The sequence below is a fragment of the Octopus bimaculoides genome, chromosome 13, assembly GCF_046866305.1.
Source record: "Octopus bimaculoides isolate indiv1 chromosome 13, ASM4686630v1, whole genome shotgun sequence".
Classification (NCBI taxonomy): domain Eukaryota; kingdom Metazoa; phylum Mollusca; class Cephalopoda; order Octopoda; family Octopodidae; genus Octopus; species Octopus bimaculoides.
In genome coordinates, this window is record NC_142940.1 from 61,035,643 (window position 1) to 61,058,001 (window position 22,359).

The window sequence follows — 22,359 nt, forward strand, 5'->3', positions numbered from 1 at the left end:
TAATGGCATTTTGGGATATTTTTTTTCTTCGGGGGAAGAAATCTTTCGATGAAACTGTAATCGTTATAACATTATCATCAACATCATTATAATTATTATTATTATAATTATTATTCATTTTTATCATATTTTCTTCGTATAACATTTGTTTCCTTGTAGCTTTTCTTGTATCATTTTTGTTAGTTTTTTTTTTCTTTTTTGTGTTTTTCTTAAACAGTAAAGAAATGGTCAATGTTTAAATGGCAACACCACATTGGTCTTGGGTCTGGTCACTAGGTCCTTGCAGACCACACAGACACACACACTAAAATACACACACACATGTAACACACCAAAATATACACACATAACATACTAGCTGTGGCCCTGTGACAAGTGTATGTGCGTGTGTAGGGGAGGGGCACAGATTTTTAGATTGAAGGGTCCAAAATGTTAGACCAAGAAAGAGATAAGGAGAGAGAGAGATAGAGAAAGAGAGGGAGGAATGGTCAGAGAAGAGGGATGTGTAGGGGGTGCAGTATTGGTGTCGGTGGTAGGGGCAGAACGCCGAAACAGTCCTAAAGTCTTTCAGTTCAACTTGACTGAGGTCAGACAAGATGTTTTGATGTTGTTACTGTTGTTTCTTATTGGGGGGTGTGGGGGTGGAAGATAAGGGTGGAGGATGGCAGGTGCATATATGGAGTGGGATGGGGGCGTGGATAATTATTTTCTCTCTGGTGGTGGTGAGGGGGGGGCGATGGGGAGGAAGTAGGCCAGTGGAAAGGAATGAATAGGATTTCGAGAAGATGATGGTCAAGGAAGGGCCATTAGGGACACGGAGACTTTTCATTAGAGCCGGGGGTGGGTGGGGAGTAGATGTAAGGGGTATATAAAACTCAAAGATGAATGTTTGTGTGCGTGTGTGTGTAGTTTGGCATGGGTGGTCGTGTGGTGTGTAGCATGGCATGGCCATAGCGCCAGGAATGAAGGAATTAGAAAAAAAAAATTTTTAAAGAGTGGGATAGAGAGAGAGGGATAGAGAGAGAGGGATAGAGAGAGAGAGAGAGAGAGAGAGAGAGAGAGAGAGAAAAAAGCAGAAAGAGTTTCACAAAGCAACCAAGAGGAGAATGAACAACAGGGAAAGGAAAGAAGCACCATGGCAACAAGATGCGGAAATCGGTTCAATAGGTTTAATATCCTCCCCTGCACGGTTTGGGACGTGAATATTCTCTGCTTTGCGGGGACCTGCAAAAAATAGAAAAAAAAAAAAAAAAAGAAACAATTAATCATGATGAGCATCATCATCGTTTAACGTCCGCTTTCCATGCTGGCATGGGTTGGACGATTTGACTGAAGACTGGCGAACCAGATGGCTGCACCAGGCTCCAATCTGATCTGGCAAAGTTTCTACAGCTGGATGCCAACCACTCCGAGAGTGTAGTGGGTGCTTTTATGTGCCACTGGCATGAGGGCCAGTCAGGCAGTTCTGGCAACGACCATGCTTAAAAGGTGTTTTTTTTTATGTGCTACCTGCATGGGAGCCAGTCCAGCGGCACTGCCAACAACCACGCTCAAATGTTTTTCACGTGCCACCGGAACATGTGCCGGTAAGGCGACACTGGCAACGAGCACACTCAAATTGATAAAATAGAATAAATGATATAATTTAAATAATGCGTAACAGAAATGCAAAAGAGGGCAACAATATCAAATTCTCTCCTTCACCAAAAGCCAGTCACTAAAGAACGGCTATTGAAAAGGTGATAATATTAGTGATGCCCCAGCAAGGCCACAGCCTTTGAGCTGAAACGCATGTACATATTATATAAGTAACGATCCAGCAATAGCTGTATACCTGCACATCTTCAGGTGAGTAGATGTATAATATTTATATAATAATATGTGAACCAACTGAAGGGTAGATTTCAATCCCAGAATTATCCTGATTCCAAACGGGTATAAACATGCCTATGCAGAGATACAGGGGTCCCGGACGGGCAGAATTTTATGTTTATTATTATAGATATATATAGGTTATCATCATGGCTTGGCCATTGCCAGTATCGCCTGACTGGCCTTCGTGCGGGTGACACGTAAAAGCACCTACTACACTCTCTGAGTGGTTGGCGTTAGGAAGGGCATCCAGCTGTAGAAACTCTGCCAAATTTAGATTGGAGCCTGATGTTGCCATCCGGTTTCACCAGTCCTCAGTCAAATCGTCCAACCCATGCTAGCATGGAAAGCAGACGTTAAACGATGATGATGATGATAGGTACATTGCAAAACATCTCCACCACAATCTCTCTCATTCTATATTTCTCTCTAACTCTTTCTCTCCTTTCTTTTCCAACTGGGGTAATTTTGGAGAAGGGGCTAGTTGACCCTGGTGTTCAGATAGTATGTATTTCATCAACCCTGAGAGGATGAAAGGTAAAGTTAACCTCAGCAGAATTTGAACTCAGAATGTAAAGATGGACAAAACACCATTGAAGTATTTTGCCCTATGTGCTGCCTTATAATAATAATAAGACAAAGATTGGTGCAAGTGTGAAGGTAGAACACCTACAAAAATGAGCATTGCTTGGAACTGCAAGAATTCTTTGCAGGGTCCTTGAAGCATGACCAGTAAACAAGGGTCACCATAGTCTGCTGGCTGTGGACAGCTGACACTTTCCATCATACCCAGTAAAATAAGCTGAGAGTTTTCATATAATAATAATAATAATAATAATACCTGCTGCCTGTTCATATCTTGTAAATGTATTTACTCCATATAACGTAGATTTCCAGTGGTCTTGACATTTGTCAATGGACTGCCACAGAATCCATGTTATCTCCAGTGTGTCCATTTGTTCCAATGCACATGTGGAATGGCACTGACCTGTAAGGGAGACCAAGAAAGAGAGGATCTGTTAGAACAAAAATAACAAGAACTCGTACAAATTTCCCTAAAATAATATTCTGATTGTCACATTATGTGTTCAAGTGTTATACCATAAACAACCTTAACTATAGAACTGAAGACAAAAATCATTAATAGAACAATGTTGAGAAGCACAGGCAAGAAATTGCCTTCACAACCCTGTGGTTCCATTCAATACAAGTATTCAATACATAACAGTGGTGCCATTCCAAATTTGTGGTCTGTTGCATCTATTTTAGAAATCAATATTATTAACAAGTAATAACTAATTAATCACATATATTTGTAATTCATATATTTCAAATACAAACAAGACATTTAAGCAAGATCTTTCTCTCTTTTGTTTTATGTAAAGAGGACCAAAATCTGTGGATTCTTTTCAATTGTTGAAGGATTAAAGTGTGTGTGTGTGAGGCCCCACTGCTAGACAACTGGTGTTGCCTTGTTTACATCCTGTCATTTTGCAGTTTGAGCGAAAGAGACTGGCTTAAAAATGAATACAGAAGCCAATCTTGATCGACTAAACTCTTTAAGGCATTGCCCCAGCATGGCCACAGGCCAACGATTAAAATACAGATAAGTAGTATTCAATGTACAGTATTCAGAGGCAACAATTTGCAAGCTGTAAGTCCTTGTTATACATTTGCCACCTTGTTATCTATTAGTTTTCACTTTACACCAAAAAGCGCATAATCTTAACGAAAGCAGACAACCAATCTAGATTTTATTGCAACCGTACAATAAAAGGGAAGATTTAACATATTTGACAAATCATATTACATCCTTTTAGTATCAGAGAAAAGTTCCTATGGCCCCACTTCATCCTCCTTCTCAATCCATTAAAGCAGGGGTTCCCAACGTTTTCACTACAAAGGACTCCTTTTATTTAAATGAGTTTTCCTACAGACCCCAGGACATTGAGAAGTCTATCAGCTTAACATGTTCACAGACCCCTACCAGTACTACCATTGCAGACTGCCAGGGGTCCACAGGTCACAGGTTCAGAACCACCGCATTAAGATATGCTAAAGCTCAGTCAGTCAATAAATGAAATATTAAGAGTTTTTTTACATTCGACAGATATTTCTCCTCATCCTGGAAAGTTACGAGGATTCCCTGGAAAATTCCGAGAATTTCCTGGAAATATCCGATGATGAGCAACTTCCTGGAAAGTTCCGAGGATTTCCTGGACAGATCCGAGTATGAGTTACTTCGTAGAAAGTTCCAAGGATAGTACTTCCTGGAAAGTTCCGATGATTTCCTGGAAGTATCCAAGGATGAGCTACTTCCAGGAAAGTCCGAGGATGGTATTTCCAGGAAAGTTCCCAGGGTTTCCTGGGAAAATTCGAGAACTTCCTGGAAAGATCTGAGGATGAGCTACTTCCTGCAAAGATCTGAGGATGAGCTACTTCCTGCAAAGATCTGAGGACTTCCTGGAAAGTGCCATGGATTTCCTGGAAATATCCGAGGATAAGCGGGGAATAAGTCCTGGGATCAATTTGTGTTGCTCCAGTATGGCCACAGTCTAATGACTGAAACAATCAAAAGATACAAATATGGTCAATAGCAGATCCCTGCAAACCTCTGGAGCCCCTGAGCCTCACATCTATTAACCAATGTTTACTGCATATAAGACAGCAAACTGGCAGGAACATTAGCATGCTGGGCGAAATGCTTAGCGGTATTTTGTCTGTCTTTAAATTCAGAGTTCAAATTCCACCGAGGTCAACTTCGCTTTTCATCCTTTTGTGGTCGATAAATTAAGTACCAGTTGTGTACTGGACCCTCCCCAAAAATTTCAGGCCTTGTGCCTAAAGTAGAAAAGAATATTTAGTGTGTATACTAACCTGTATTTAATGTATTAAGTGTTTACTCACCTACAAATCCAGTTACTGATTCACCATTTCTCCACACTACATGGAATCCAAATGTTGAGTTTGGTTCATGGAAATTAGCGATGCCATGGACGAGAGAGTGAGTATTTCCTGCAGCTCCTGGACTTCGTTCCACGGCAGTTCGGAACTCACCTAACATAAATAAATATATATATATATATATATATATATATGTATATATATATCATTCTGTTTATCTTAAAATCACCGATATACAATAGAAAGCTACAAAACTGATGTTCATCTCAAGAAAGCATCTCATTTAGATGTAGAGAGTTAAAAAGGCAAAGAATAATAATGGTAACAGTGAAAAGCATCCCAGAGTGGAATTGGTAAATCTAAATTTCAGCACCTTTGAGTGTTATTAACGCATTTGTGCTGAAATTTTTCTAGTGAATGAAATTGCCTGAAAATTCACAGATACCATTATTTTGAGTCGAATAACAACTGAAACAAATGTCATTGAAATCTGTTTGATACAGACTGCATACACGTTAAGAACACGTTTCATTCTTTGATACAGTTATCTTCGTGTAGAAGATAACTGGTGAGCTGGATACCAATTTGAATAGGAGACTGCAAAGCTATGCTGTCTGCTTTGGCTTTTTTTCTACGGCGGGATGCCCTTTCAAATACCAACCACTTTACAGAGTGTAGTACGATAGCCACACACACACAAGAAAGCAGTGAAAAAAAGAACACTTGAATTCAAAAAGGTAGAGCAAAAAAAAAAACATGCAATGAATTATTTCTGAGGAAATTGTAACGACACAGGGGAGGCAACTTTCTTATGTAAGTAAAAGTTATTTCCCTTGAAGTTGTCGATTATGGAGATTTTGGACATTCGGCAGAGGCTAACAGAGTTTACCGGAAATAGCTTGTGTGTAAACCTGTCTATAACCACTTTAATCATGATAACATAGTAAACTTAATCTATCATCCAGTTTATCACAAGCACCTCTTAAGCTGTCTTCAGTACTTCGGTTATATTTAAACAGTATTTCCGGGACGCGAAATTTTTTTCCCACGTGAGTTCCAGACCCCGGTTATGAACTCATTTGCATACAGCCAATCAGAGCGCATAACAAGTGATGGACGATAAGATGAGGTCACTTGGGTAAGGAATGACCATTGCTTCTTTTTCTGTTAATAATGCTTGTTGTTCTTGTTTTAACCATGGCTGCCTCTGCGTAGTTATTTGTGTTGTTGTTTACTTCGTAATACAGTAAAGGGAGAGAGTTGCTAGTACATCCCCCTCTACCCACATTTTCCCCATCCACATCTTTACCACATGGGGCCCTAACAAAATCCGATGATAGGTATAGATGCCAATCTATCTAATTAATTGTCTCCTAAAATCAGGCATAACTTGGCGATGGGTCGACTTACAACATCGTTCTTCGTCTTGAGTTTACTTGGCAGAGTATGTTTTTTTAACTTGACAAGGTCGAGGTGAACTCTGATTGGCTGTATGCAAATGAATTCATTGCTGGGGTCCGGAACTTTCGTGGGAAAAAAAAATTTGGCTTCCGGGGACAGAAGATAACTTTCACTTTTCTCTCTTTCTAACTTGACAACGGGAACTGTCCTTTCTCTATTGACTCAGCTATTAAAAATTCAATAAAGTTAATCAGTGTCACCAGCTCTCAGCTAATCTAATCGATTAAGAATACATTGTAATTAATATAATAAAAACCGGAGAATCTAAGTTTTTGTAGATGGTTAAAATTCGTTTTACATTTCGCATCTAAGCATTAACCAACCCGTCGTATTTTAGGCATCCTTTTATAAAATCTACGATTTAAAATTACAAGCTCTTAATTTAAAGAAAAATATAAATAAATAAATAAAATAAATAGGCGCAGGAGTGGCTGTGTGGTAATTAGCTTGCTTACCAACCACACGGTTCCGGGTTCAGTCCCACTGCGTAACACCTTAGGCAAGCGTTTTCTACCGTAGCCTTGGGCCGACCAAAGCCTTGTGAGTGGATTTGGCAGACGGAAACTGAAACAAGCCCATCGTATATATGTGTTTGTCACCCCAACATCACCTGACAACCGATGCTGGTGTGTTTACGTCCCCGTAACTTAGCGGTTGGGCAAAAGAGAAACCGATAGAATAAGTACTAGGCTTACAAAGAATAAGTCCTGGGGTCGATTTGCTCGACTAAAGGCGGTGCTCCAGCATGGCCGCAGTCAAATGACTGAAACAAGTAAAAGAGTAAACTTGGAAGATGAACATAATTCAATCTGCCGTTGAGCAGCGGTTAACCTGGTTTTATTCTGTGCGTATTGTACTCAGTTGGATCATTTCTGAGTGGTTCCTTAGGACGACATATAAATTCAGTGGATATAGTGACAGACATCGGACGCTCTATTTCTTTATTTAGTGACTGATAGCGGACGTTCGAACCCGAGCTTTGTTTTCTGATGGTTCGTCATGAGAATAAGTTGCTAAGAGTTACCTCCCTTGCTGTCAGAAAAAGATAAATTCCTCCCGTTGAGACAATTGAAGAGAGATAGAGAGGAAGGGATGGTGGTGAAGACGGAACAAGGGACAGTGCAGAAGGACTTGACTGAGAGGGGGGGCGGATCATTAGGGAAGAAGGGTGCAGAGTTTGGCACGGAATGATGCCACTTAGAGAACACACACTGCCCTCGCAGAAGCTGTAAGATCAGATCTCTGGTTACTGAAACTTCACAGATGTTATTAACACAGGAACAAAAAAAAAAGGGGGGGAAGTGGTATGCTACATTTATAGATCTGCCCAACCCACACGTTTATCCCCACCATTACAGATTAAGCCAAATATAGAAGAATAAATAAAACCAATAATAAAATTGGCAACTACGTTCAGACATACCCCCAGAAAGCAAATACAGAAAACCATGCCTTGAAGACCCCCAGCACACATTGGGAAGGGCTGGATACCTCAACCACTTAGCCATGCCTCACCCTCACCAAAAGGTCACATCGTATTTTAATGCACAAAATCTCTGTTCCTGAATATGTGCAGCTGAAACTGGAATGCATTGAATATACCAGGGATTTGTTATGTCATCAAATATGGGATATTTATAAAAAAACCAAAAACATTTGCACATAAATTCATAAAAAAATAATAAAAAAATAAGGGAGGAAAATGGAAGCAATCAACATCATCATCATCACCACCACCACCATCAGTAGCAGCAGTCAGAGCATTGCGGAAAGGAGGAAGAGAGGTGTGGGGAAGGAATTTGAAAGAAGAGCAATTTCAAATCATTAAATTATTTAAGAGGATAGAGAGAAGAAAAGAAAAGAAGAGAGAAGAATATGAAGATGTTACCTTTGATTATACCGGCATTGTTTTGTTTGAGTATAACCTCTGAACCAAGCTCATTGTACCATGTTCCTTCTAGTTTACACGGCGGTGTGGCTGGTTCTGAAATACAAGAACACAAGAGTTGATATGAATTTCTTAAACTGTAGGCTTTGATAATCCCACAGAGAAGTCTAGTCAATGTTTTCTTCAATTCAAATATTTGGGTGGTGGCAATGGAACTACTGGAGAACACTTTCATTCTCAACAACCTTTTGAGTATGAATGGGGTTTCTTTTTAGAACCAAAGATGAATGGTAAGAGCAGTTACAGGAAATTCTACCGTAAACATTTTTGCCATAGGAAAATTCACCGTCAAAAAATATATTCACTACCAAAAAATATATTTACCATCAAAAAATATATTCTCCATCAAAAAATGTAATCAGTCAAAAAATATATTTACCATAAAAAAATATATTCTCTGTCAAAAAATATATTCACCGTCAAAAAATATATTTACCATCAAAAAGTATATTCTGTCAAAAAATATATTTACCATCAAAAAATATATTCACCATCAAAAAATATATTTACCATAAAAAAATATATTCTCCTTCAAAAAATATATTTACCGTCAAAAAATATAAAAGAAAAAAAAGATTAGCCGTTTTCTTAAAATGGCAACTTCATCAACTAACCTACTAACTAGAGAAAGATAATTTTTTTTTTAAGTGAGTTATCGAAGTTTGAAGACAGTGAAATTTCCTACAGCAAATTTTCCCACATCAAAAATGTTTACGATGAATTTTCTGGACATGGTTAAGAGCATAAGAACATGTGAAGACTCGTCTGTATGCAGAAAAAGAATGAAACTTTGAAGTGATTTGAAACTGTGAAACAGGTTTACTCCGTGCCATTAAGCGCAGAGAGGTGAAAGTAAGGCTGTTGGTGTTGTTGAACCCCATGTCTGCCATGATCGAGCAGGCTTGCGATCAAAGGCATTCCATTCATGACCATCCCATCTTTTTGCTTAGAGGTAATGTAGTACCATGGACTAAATTATCCAATAAATTATTCTCAAGACAACTGAATGTGATTTAAAGGCTATGATTGGTGTGTAGAGCTAACAGAGAGGCTAAAGGGCAATAAAGTTGAGTTAGTTACAGAGGACAAGATTTCTCTCCAGTTCCTATCTACACCATGTGCCACTCTGACACCCACATCTGCCCACCACACTGAGCAGGGCCACTTACTCATTGCTGCCGCTGGACGGTGTTGTGGGTGGCGTTCTTTGCCAGCACTGGACAACATGTTAGGTTTAGCTTTGGCGAATTTCCTATAGAATCCATGTGAGTCATGCTTCTTCCATCGGGTGTCAGTGCTCTCCTGCAGCAGTGGTTCCCATGATTCTGCAACAAGAACCAGGTTATTCTGCATAGAGAAACTGACATCACAGAAATATCGTTTTTTTTTTTTTTTTTTTTAAAAACAATTCAAATAAACTTTTTTTTTTTTTTAAGAATTTCAGATCAGAGTTGGGGGTTAAATATTAGAAATGAAAAAAAGAAAAGAAACAATTATATACAACAGGCTTCATTCAGTTTCCATCAACCAAATCCACTCACAAGGTTTTGGTCAGCCTGAGGCTACAGAAGAGGGCATCTGCCCAAGGTGTTGTGCAATGACACTGAACCGAAGACCCCATGGTTGTGAAGCAAGTTTCGCAACCACATAACACGTGCCTATATTTTCCCAGCTAAAAGCTGATTGCTAAAGATTTCAAAGAGGTCCAGTATTACCAATGAGTTTGAGATGGTGTGTGTGTGTGTATTATATAGATAGATAGATAGGTTGATAGGTAGAATGACAGACAGACAAACAGGTAGATAGGTAGGTAGGTTGATAGGAAGAATGATAGACAGACAGATAGATAGGAAGAATGATAGACAGACAGATAGATAGACAGACAGACAGGTAGGTTGATAGATACCACCTCAAAAGCACCCAGTACACTCTGTAAAATGGTAGCTGGGATTAGGAAGAGCATCCAGCTGTAGAAGCCATACCAAAGCAGACAATGGAACTTGGTATAGTACTATGACTGAGCAGTTCCTGTCAGACCATCTGATCCAAATGGTTTTATATGTGTACAAGTGTGTGCATGGGTGTGTGTTTGTATATATATATACATACACGCAGTCAAAAGTGATTAAGCTTACTACAAATGCAACTCTGTAACCTGTTGCTGATGCTACACACATCCAAAACTCCAACATTACATTATTGCAAAAATACAAATTTGAAAAGCACATATTGAAAAAGAATTGCTCAATCATGTGGCCATATTGAAAAACAAAAACAAAAACAAAAAATGAGCATTATCTTTTATTCTTTAACTTGTTTCAGTCTTTAGGCTGCGGCCATACTGGAGCACAGCCTTGAAGAATTTTCAGTTGAATGAATCAACCCAATTGCTTACTTTTTAAACCTGCTGATTATTTTATCAGTTTCCTTTTGCCAAATTGCTAAGCTATGGAAATGTAAACACACTAACACCAGTTGTCAAGCAGTGGGGTAGGGGACAAACAGACACACACACATGCACCCCCCCTCCACATACGGACAACAGACTTCTTTCAGTTTCCTTCTATCAAACCCACTCACAAGAATTTGGTCGGCCTGAGGCTACAGTAGAAGACACTTGGCCAAGATGCCATGCAGTGGGACTGAACCCAGAACCATGTGGTTGGGGAGCAAGCTACTTATCACACAGCCGTGCTTGCACCTATTATGGCATGGAAACTGAAATTTCCTGAAATTTATGCATTTCCTAATAATAATAATATCAGGTATCTTTGTGTAAATCTTTACTAGATTTGGTTAAGCCAAAGCCAACGTTAATCCCATTAAATTCTCTATCAAAAGGTTTTCCAACCATAACCAACTTAGACATAATATATCTTGGACTACATGATGGAATATGTCCTGACATTTAAGATAGCAGAATGTGAATTGTGAGAGATTTGGCTGCTATTTCTAGCATATCAAACAGTTGTGCAAAGACTCCGTTATTAGTCTCTAAAGTAACCTGTTGTTGATGATGATGATGGTGTTACTGTTGTATAGTTTGAGATCAGATCTGTTTGCAATGATATTCCTGCTTTTTTTAAAAAAATATTTTTCAAGACATTATCAAAAGTGTCCTTCATATTTTGATATAGCATTGTGTAGTTTGAGGGTGACTTTGATATTATTTCTAGCTTCCACTGAAGGACTGACTTGATAGGTTCCGTAATGAAGATGGCGTTGTTTTAGAAGAGACTTACCTGGTAAATTTGACAGTTTCACTAATGGTTTCATAGATTTGTCACTTGAAGAAGTATAATTCTACAAGAAAATAAAATACACTTTAGTATATGTGTGTATATTTGTGATTATATATGTGTGTCAGAATGTAACGGCAGACGAAATACTGCTAAGCATTTCGCCCAGCATGCTAATGTTTCTTATTTCTTTATTGCCCACAAAGGGGCTAAACATAGAGGGGACAAACAAATAGATTAAGTCGATTACATTGACCCCAGTGCGTAACTGGTACTTAATTTATCGATCCCGAAAGGACGAAAGGCAAAGTCGACCTCGGCGGAATTTGAACTCAGAACGTAACGGCAGACGAAATACCGCTAAGCATTTCGTCTGGCGTGCTAACGATTCTGCCAGTTCACCACCTTTATATAATAATAACAACAACAACAGTAATATATATGTCAGCTCCATAAAATGATTATAGAAAAAAGCTGAAAATAAAAAACAGAGGCAAAAGACTGTTGTTTATACATACTGCTGGTCGTTCTGGGACGTGTGTATTTTTTTCTTTTCGAGGACCAGGTTTCTGTTCATAACGTGTGAAAATGTCACGGCCTATTGTGTCTGATTTCCATTTATCATCACAGCTACTTGCCTGAGAGTGTAACAGCCAGGTGGTCAAAAGTTTCTCGTGCCCTCCGAGGCACACAACACATTGACCTGGAACACAAACAGAATCAGAGGCACATGTGTATAGAAGAAGGACAGATATGAATACATACATCTATGTATGTGTGTGTATAAACATTCCTATATATATATATATATATAAAAAGACATATACATATACACAAAAAATACACACATATATATACAAATATAAATATATACTTATGTACATACATATACATATATACATATGAATACATATATATACATACTATATTGTACATAAATGTAAATATATATATTATACACACACATAGATATGTACATACATATACATACACATTATACATATACACACACACATATTTTTATGATTTCATTTAGACATAGCAATATTAATAACAAGCTGTCAGAACTCAAAATAGATCTGCTGCAGAATAAAACATGAGGCAAGTACAGAGCATTATGGGAAATAATTAATGAACAACAAGGGAACAATAATCAAGTAATCAACTTCATTAGCTTACTGCTGTTACTGCTATGACACACAACTACTCTGCTCTGCATACACTGTATCTTCCTCCCCTTTTTCTCCCTCTACCACTCTTTCTCCTTACCCCTCGCTGGTCACATGTGTCCGGCTACTACTTCCTTTCTTACCTCGGTCATCGCCAAGCTCGCATGAACTATTTTTCGTCTCTCTTCCTTCCAGTTTGTTGCTTCACAGCGTTCAGTATACACATATCTTTTTCACGTCTGGCCGTATAACCTTTATTCCTTATTTTCACTGTTTCGTTTTCCTGTCTTGTTTTCTGTCCACCACTACATTCCTCCACGGTACAAATTTAATTTGTGGTCTGTGGGAAGAGCCATTCTAACAATGCGTCCTACCCTAACTCTACGAAACGCTTAGTTTTAGAATCGTGGCAGCTGTTGAAGGAAATGTTCTCTATGTGGCCTGTGTGTTTTCTGTACTCTATTTATCATTTTGTCCACGTTTTTTTATAATGTCCTGTACCCAGATATGCATCTATATATACATGTAGATGTAGGTATGTACATACATGTACATATATATGCATATCCTCATATATTATTTGTTTTACATGATCGAACGCACGCGTCATCCTTGCAAGTAAGTTTCAACTTTATATATATATACATACGATGGGCTTTTTTCAGTGTTTCCGTCTACCAAATCCACTCACAAGGCTTCGGTTGGCTTGAGGCTATAGTAGAAGACACTTGCTCAAGGTGTCACAGTGGGACTGAACCAGGAACCATGTGGTTGGTAAGAAAGCTACTTACCACACAGCCACTCTCATATTGGATATTCTCAAACAGCCCCAGGGTGCACCCAAGAAGCTATTTCCATGTTCACTATCCAAAACAAGCAAAATGTTTCCAAGAACGTTCATAGATGCTGACGAAGTCAAGTTGCGTCTGATCATATGCAGAACCACAAGAATACCATTCCATTGGTCAGAATGGATAGAAGCAGCCCAGATCAATTCAGGCGAAACGAAAGGCAGGATGACCTTACGCCAAGAAGTGTTTATGTCATTCTGCAGACCACGTTTTTGTTGATCGTTTTACTACAAATCTATTGAACGACAATGAAGTCATTAAAAATACACACAAGCGTGTGTGTTAATTAAGGTGTTGTTTCAAACCTGGTTATCTGTTAAATATAGAAATTAATTTTTATTTGATTAATAAAAACATAAAAAAAAAGAACGATAAAGGTTGAGGGAGATTTAGTTTGGATATTTGAATGAATAGATTTAGAACGACGGAAAATGGGAGAGAGGGAGGAAGAGGGGGAAGATCTTGATGTAAGGGAGGCAACTGGGATTTGACAAATTCTTACAGATTTATGCCAATGCTTACACACACGCATTTATGCAAAGATGAACGTTTAGTCGGCAAAAATGTTCTAACAGTGATTGAAGGGCCAAGAGATTCGTTTATAGAACTGATCAAACCTAAGTTTGTAACTTTTTAATTAAATACACACACACACACAAATATATGTAAGACTAGAAATAATTTTTGATTCTTTTTATGGAGACAAAAGGGTTTCTCTCTCTCTCTCTCTCTCTCTCTCTCTCTCTCTCTCTATATATATATATATATATATATATATATATATATATATATATATATATATATATATACACACACATATGCATACATAAATATATATATATATATACACACACACACACACATATACACATATACACACACACATATATAGATACCCCCACACACACACGCACACACACACACATATACACATATACACACACACATATATAGATACCCCCACACACACACGCACACACACACACACACATATATACTCCTGTAGCTGAGGGTTCTGTTTATCCTATTTGTTCCACCAAATCTATAACATATGTATTTACAAGTTCTCTTAAAATATAGAATTTATATAGAGTTTATGATCTGATACTCTTAGAACCGAAACAGAATTCAATCCTTGGAACTCAACTAAAAAATCTACAAAATATACACTACAAGTATGTATATCTAATATTTGTGTTTTTTGCTTTCAGTTTTTTTTTTTTTTTGGTGGGGGGGTGTATATTTATTTTCTAAATTATTAGAACTCTTCTTACAAGGAAGGATCTGGAATAAAATACCACTGCTTAAAATTGGATAACAACAAGTGTTATGCAATGAACTTTAGAAAAAATCTTGCATATTTTTATTGTTCCACTTATTGTATTGGTAAAGAGTGAATATACCAATCACTTTGTTTGTAAACATTCTAGTTTTCCCAGATTGTTAATTATACATTTACTATCAAAGACTGGTTCGCTATTATTGGGGCTCTTTTAACAAAGATATTGTTTCTCTTCATTCCCCAGAACACAATTTGTGGGTTAGAAGCCAGCATTTGCTTAATGTTGGCCTCTTTTCTCTTAATACGGTTTTTCACTTTGGCTCTTGAGGTCATGCTTCAAAGTAATTAATTTTCTCTGGAGATTACAAGTACAATCTTCAAACACATTTGCTAATTTTCCCATGGCATCTTGGTGTATCATCATCTTCATCACTTAACATCCATTGTCCATGTTGGCATGGGTTGATTTACTGTGAACTTATTAACCTCTTTACACATGTTTTTTGGTGTTATTCAACTTTTTATGCTTATCACTGGTGCTGTTACCCACATGGGTCGTTTATGTTGATTTGTTTTATTTCCACCTGTCCAACAAATATCTCTTGATGTTCCTTCAGAGTGACAGCAGCCATTTACAGTTAGATATTAATATTCCAATACGTGTTATCAAACTTTCTGATAGAGTCACCAGCAATATCATCAATAACTTTTATCATTTAAATGATTGCTTTCTTTCCAATACCTTCATGACAAAAGACGCCTTATTATTTGATGATAGCTTAAAGAAACTGAAAATGTAGTTTCCAAGCTATCATTTAAAAATGTTTCCCAGGTGTAAATATACTCCACAGCTATTTCCATCTAATAAGTGTAAAAGAGTAATCTGAAGTTAAACAACAAAACATGTTCTGATACATTGCTTGTGCCAAAATTCCAAACCCTATGTGTATACAGAATGAGGGCAAGAACCAGAGGTCTAACCATTTACATAGATCTGTTGCTATATGTATAAATATTCTTTCTACTATAGGTTTGGAATTTTGCAGGAAGGGGTTAGTTAATTACATCAACCCCAGCGCTCCACAATGAGCAAAGTAATCCTGGTGGAATTTGAGCTCAAAACATTGAAGAAGAAATCTCTCGTAAGAGTGTCATGTAGATCTCACCTTCAGAATCTCCTCTCTTTTACACTTCAATTAGTCCATTGTCAGGAATCATTATTATCATACAAAATATTGTCTGAATTTCATTCATTAAAGAATAACTTGTTAATCAGTTAATTAGAGAACTGTTAAAAAAAAACATTACACATGTCTGTTTAGAGGTATTGTCATCAAGACATTGAGGTGTTTTAGTACAATGATAAATGAGTTTCCATTTACCTATACAGGTGTATCAACCTACACACATTCATATGCTGGGTGTGTGTGTGTGTGTGTGTGTGTAACAGCTACAGTCTCTTCAATAAGGTTAAAACTGTAACAAAGAAACTAGACCGTCTTCAACAGATTCACCTTTTTAATTATTTCTTATTGAATGTGATGGAATTCCAAGCAATAAACTACCGTATTCTTTATACTTGCTACTTCTTGTGACAGTGAAGACTTTTATTTATTTATTTTTCATAACTTTTTTTTTTCTTATTAAACCATTCTCTTCAATAATTTAATGGAACGAAACTGCCATATTCATCTGTAAAAAAAAACAACAAAACAAAACAAACAATGAAAACCACTTCTACTCACAGTAATACAATTTGGCAGAACAGTTTGGATTTTTGTATTATATTTTCTTTTTTTTAATTTTTTCTAAAGCAATTCAATTCACCAAAGTTCTCTAATTCAAGGGAACAAAACCAACATATTCTAGGAATTGTTTAAGTATTTTCTATTCCTCCTACCAATTTAAAGAACAACATTCAATAACATGTTGTTTTTTTTTTTATTTTTGTTTTTGCAATTAACTCCACTTCAGTACAATTGGAAGAACAGGGCCCATTATTATTCATCAACAATTGTTTTAAAATTCCTTCCACTCTCTGCTGCATTAAACCAGCATAATCATCATTTTTTTCTCCTTTTTTTACAAAGAAATATACCAGCATAATGAGGAGAATGATTAAATCCCTGTTAATTATATTTACGAATCATTTAAAATTAAAACCTTTTTTTTGCACCTTAATAGGGACAGTTCATCGAAATGAAATGGCAATAAGCTCAAATTCCATAAAGTACACTTCGCTATTTACCGTTGCAAGGTCTTTAAAATAAATACCAATAACTACAGGTGCCAGCATGCTGATGCTAAAAGCAGCAACAACAGAGGAGTGACCCAAAGCAAACATTGAGGGGGTTGATGGTTCTGGAGAGGGGTTCAAGGCCTGACTGATAAGTCGGTGGTTTGGTTGGGAGTTTGCTTTGTGTGAATGGGTAACTAAACGGAAACTAATTAACAAATACATGGCACGTAAAAGACACCATTTTGAGCGTGGCCGTTGCCAGTACCTTCTGACTGGTCTTCGTGCAGGTGACACGTAAAAGCACCCACTACACTCTCGGAGTGGTTGGCGTTAGGAAGGGCATCCAGCTGTAGAAACTCTGCCAGATCAGATTGGTGCCTGGTGCAGCCATCCGGTTCACCAGTCCTCAGTCAAATCGTCCAACCCATGCTAGCTGGAAAGTGGACGTTAAACGATGATGATGATGATGATGATAACACCTCGGGGTCTTGATGTCTGTAACTCTAAACACACAGATTTTATCTTTCACTTGTTTCAGACATTAGATTGCAGCCATACTGGGGCATGGCTTCGAATCTTTTAGTCAAATGAGTTGACCCCTAGTACTAAACCTGATACTTACTGTTATTAGTCTCTTTTTGCTGAAATGCTAAGTTATAGGGACATAAACACACCAACACCGGTTGCCATGCAATGACAAAGGAACACACACACATAGATATGTAAATACATATACAATGGGCTTCTTTTAGTTTCTGTCAACCAAATCCACTCACAAGGCTTTGGTTGACCCGAGGCTATATTAGAAGACACTAGACAAAGGCGCCACACAGTGGGACTGAACCCAGAACCATGTAGCTGGGAAGAAAGCTTCTTCCCACACAGCCACACCTTCATCTATGTTCATAATGTTTTTAACAGTTCTCTAATTAACAGATAAACATATTATTCTTTTGTGAATGAGCATAAAATCAGACATTTCATAATTGGAATTGACAGTTTGGTTGCAGGTTCTTTGACAAGTTGATTCTTTGTTTTACAAGTTGATGGTTTGGTTGAGGATTTGGTTTGTCAGGTTAACGATTTCATTAAGGGCCTAGATAGCTTGGTTGAGGGGTTTAATTGGAAGATTATTTGATGGTTTGATAGCTGGATGATAGATTAGTTGATGGGTTGATCATTAGAGAGAAATTCTAACGATTTGGCTGCAGACTTGATGGCTAAGCTCGAAGTTTGGTGGTTCAGTTAAAAGATTGATGGTTTGATTGAGAGGCTGGTGGTTTTTGTAGACGGGTTAAAGGATTGGCTGATAGGTCGATGGTGTGTGTCGGATAATGGCTGGCAATGTCTGCCAATAGCATCTCTCTTACACAATGTGAATAATAATAGTTTCCAAAAGTGGTGAGCAGTGTAAAGAAGCACTGATTTCTAATTGTGGAGGAAACCTTTGGAAGAGGCTGACCCAGGAAGACATGGGACGAACTGGTGGAGCATGATTTGCGGATGCTGAGTCTTCCAGAGGCAATGGTAACTGATCGAGATCTTTGGTAGTTTGCTGCGCTTGAGAAGATACATCCCATCAAGTGAAACAGTAGTCGTGGCCAATGCCATTGTCACATAAAAGGCACCGACCACACTCTTGGAATGGTTGGGGTTAGCAAACCAAGCCAAACCAGACGGTAATGTATGTATGTATGTGTGTATGTGTGTGTATGTATGTGTGTATGTATGGATACATACTCACACCAACATCACCAACCACATCAATCAAACTTTATACCACAAGGTACCTCTTCCCCTCCTAGCACCAACATACCATGTCACTACCAGTGACACCATCCCCACCTCACATGCTATCCATGACCACCACCACCACCACCACCACCACCACCACCACATCTCTGTAGCTAACTACACTTTTCTTTTGATCTCCGTAGTGATTATGGTGATTGTGCTGAAAGGCACTTTAAAATTTTAATAATAATATCCAGAGCTTTGATCATAATATGAGGATAACACTTAATCCATTTTAAGTAAAGAGATTGGGACCGGCAATTTTGATAACAATAACAGGTTAATGAAATTATAAGCAGCTTCTAGTTCACACCCACACACACACACACACACACACACAGATTCATGGGATGTTTGCAAGAGTAATTATCAAAAATACAAAATGAATGTTAGAAGAAAATATGTAAACTTGGTTAAAATTGGGTACAGAAAAATTTTACCACAAGGTAAAATAAATATCTGAGATTCTTTGCCCAATACACAAAGAGTAGAAGCTACTTGCAGGATGTTTTGCAAATCCATTCCAATGTTGATCAGCAGGGATCTCAGGGTCACAAGCATTTCACCCCTTACCCTGTACACTTTGCCTGAGTCGAGCAACAAGGACTGAATTAGTCTTTCCCTACAGAAGAGTTCCATTTATTGTCTCTGATCAACCACAGCCAACTTTACCTGGCTTCAGCTGTTGTGCTTATATCCTTGGTGGCTTCCAGATCAATCTTCTGCAGGAATTGCATAACAATTTCATAAAACTAAAATAAATCTTTATGTTCTAGGGCAAGACATTAGAGATTGATAGTGGGGTAAAATAGAATGGAAATAAACTATGATTAAAGTGTGTCTAATGATTAAATATAATTAAGAGCTGTAGAAATATTGTTATTAACAAGAGAGGTAAGCAAAGGAGATAACACCTTATTACATGGATTTAACAGTTTAAGTTGCGATGTTAAATTTTAAGTTTTGAAGTGAAATATTAAAACAAATATTTTCAGTTTTTGTTGCTATATTTTATTTTTTTTTAGCTGTTCTTCATTCATTTAATTAAAGTTATGGCTTTTAATAACTATTAGATCTTTCCAAATATGGCTGCCTTGCTGATTGCAACATTATGACAACTCATTCAAAGATGAGAAAATTAACTCAAATACAGATTTCACTATAAAATAAAATGACAGAAAAACTTAATTTTTTCATTTCATTTCCCCTAAAAAAATAAATGTGGAATTTTGTAATATTTGATAGTGGTTGTTCTCCATGAACACATATTTCATAACAAACCCAATTCATCTATAAATGACAGTTTAACCCTTTAGCATTTGAACCAGCAATATGAGGCCCAAATATTCCAGTGGTTGGGCAATATGAGGCCCAAATATTCTAGTGGTTTCAATTCCCAGACTAGTAACACATTTTGTTCTTGATCAAAACACTTCATTTCATGTTGCCGCAGTCCACTCAGCTGTAAATGTCTAACCCTGCGATGGAATAGCTTTACAATCAGGGGAAATGTTGGCCTGCTTGCCAAGCCAGTAGGATGGCACTTTGAACTTTTAAACCCAAACCAAACGATAACAAAGAAGATCTACTGTGAGCAGCTTAAGTCAGCACTAGGAGAAAAATGACCATCTTTGGTTTCAAGACGAAAGGTGTTCTTCCATCAGGATAACGCTCGGCCACATACAGTGAGGATGACATTCCAAAGGCTGGAGCAGTTTGAATGGGAAATGATGCTCCACCCACCATATTTGCTGGTCATTGCCCCATCTGATTATCATTTATTCCACAGTCTTCAAAATCATTTGGACGGAAAAAATAGGAATTCTGTAGACAAGGTGAGAACATTACTGGAGGAGTATTTTTCATCACAGACAATAGAACTTTGGAAGAGGGACCTTGCAAGTCTACCAGATAAGATGGAAGAGCAATGTAGAAAATGAAGGAGAGTATATCTTAGATTAGAAAAGAACTTTGCTTATCTGAATTTTGAAAAATAAAAGAAGTATTTAAAAAAAAACGTATTATTTATGGGATGACCCAATATACATGGCTTCACAACCTCAAGGTCTCAGGCTCAGTCCTGTTGTGTGGTACCCTGGGGCACATGTTTGTAACTATAGCCTGGGGCCAACTAAAGCCTTGTCAATGGATTCGGTAAACAGAAACTAAAGGAAGCCTGACATGTATATACATGCACAAACACACGTTGCGTGTGCATGCTTGTGTCTCTTTCTCTTGAGACTCTACAATAGCCATATATAGTCATAAACGAGGTCATTCATTTCCGGTCTTCTAAACGAAACATGTCTGGCCACCAGGAATATTACCTTGCTTGGAAAGGGGCAAAAGGTTAGCTACAGAAAGGGCATCTGGCTGTTGAAAAACTATCTCAATCAACTCCACCTGACCCATGCCAGCATGAGAATGTGGAAGTTAAAACAACAATAATGTTGATGCAATATACACCTTTCCTTTAACTCCCCCCCCCCGCCTCCAACTCTTCATTGGCATACCTGTCTACCATTCCGCCATTGATTTCTTAGAACTTCCATCCACATCTCATTCTCGCCACTATCACCAAGTCTGATCTACTTTCCTCCTTCAACAAATCTCCTTCGTAACGCTCTGCCTTCACGCTTTCCATTTCCATGCTTCCAGTTCTTCAACCATTCTCCTCTCAACTGCAGCACCCTTCCAAACCATGACATTCACTTAAATTTCGATGCCACATTAGTTAATAATCTTCCTACACAACTACATTCCAATGAACCCACCCAGCAAATATTGTACATTTAATGGAGATCACTCCACCACCACCACCTTCCTACACTCTCCATCAACTTCCCCCTCCTCCCCCTCCTCTGCATCTCACCACATGCTTTACTACTTAACATCGATGCTAATGTCTTACCAATATTCATCTTCGTATCATTCATTTCCATACATTACTTCCACAAAGGACTGAAGGCTACAGGAAATACATCAGTAGGAAGAGGAGGAGGAGGAGGAGGACATACTGCATTCCATTACACACACACGTTATGTATGTGTGTGTGTGCATGTGTGTGTGTGTGTGTGTGCATATACACATTCTTTTATCTGTTTCAGTCGTTTGACTGTGGCCATGCCGGAGCACTGCTTTTAGTCGAGCAAATCGACCCCAGGACTTATTCTTTCTAAGCCTAGCACATGTTCTATCGGACCCTTTTGCTGAACTGCTAAGTTACAGGGTTGTAAACACACCAGCATCGGTTGTCAAGCAATGTTGGGGGGAAACAAACACAGATACACAAACATATACACACACACACATATATATATATATATACATATATACAACAAGCTTCTTTCAGTTTCCGTCTACCAAATCCACTCATAAGGCTTTGGTCGATCTGAGGCAATAATAGAAGACACCTGCCCAAGGTGCCACACAGTGGGACTGAACCCAGAACCATGTGGTTGGTACACAGCCTCTCCTGTGCCTATGTACATATATTGTAGATGAGTACATTCTAAGTTTGTCATTGTTAACCTTTTCCTAACCAAAGTTAATTAATATGTACTCTACAGAAAAGTGTTGAATAATCCTTCAGTTTAATG

At 37.9% G+C, this 22,359-nt stretch overlaps 1 protein-coding gene across 5 annotated transcripts in view; it reads right to left on the reverse strand.

Moving 5' to 3' along the window:
- Positions 1–117: 117 nt before the first annotated feature.
- LOC149132928 (uncharacterized) overlaps positions 118–22,359 on the reverse strand; it is a 270,983-nt gene continuing 248,741 nt past the window's right edge. For 3 of the 5 annotated variants that reach the window (XM_089361910.1, XM_089361911.1, XM_089361912.1), the window contains exons 5-11: positions 11,943–12,127; positions 11,428–11,488; positions 9,355–9,510; positions 8,126–8,221; positions 4,780–4,929; positions 2,714–2,860; positions 118–1,224 (exon numbers count right to left, since the gene is read on the reverse strand). In XM_089361910.1, coding sequence (XP_089218036.1) covers positions 1,085–1,224; positions 2,714–2,860; positions 4,780–4,929; positions 8,126–8,221; positions 9,355–9,510; positions 11,428–11,488; positions 11,943–12,127 — 935 coding nt within the window. In that variant the 3' untranslated portion in view covers positions 118–1,084. The remainder of the gene's footprint in view (positions 1,225–2,713; positions 2,861–4,779; positions 4,930–8,125; positions 8,222–9,354; positions 9,511–11,427; positions 11,489–11,942; positions 12,128–22,359) is intronic. The other 2 variants (XM_089361913.1, XM_089361914.1) reach the window with 1 other exon arrangement.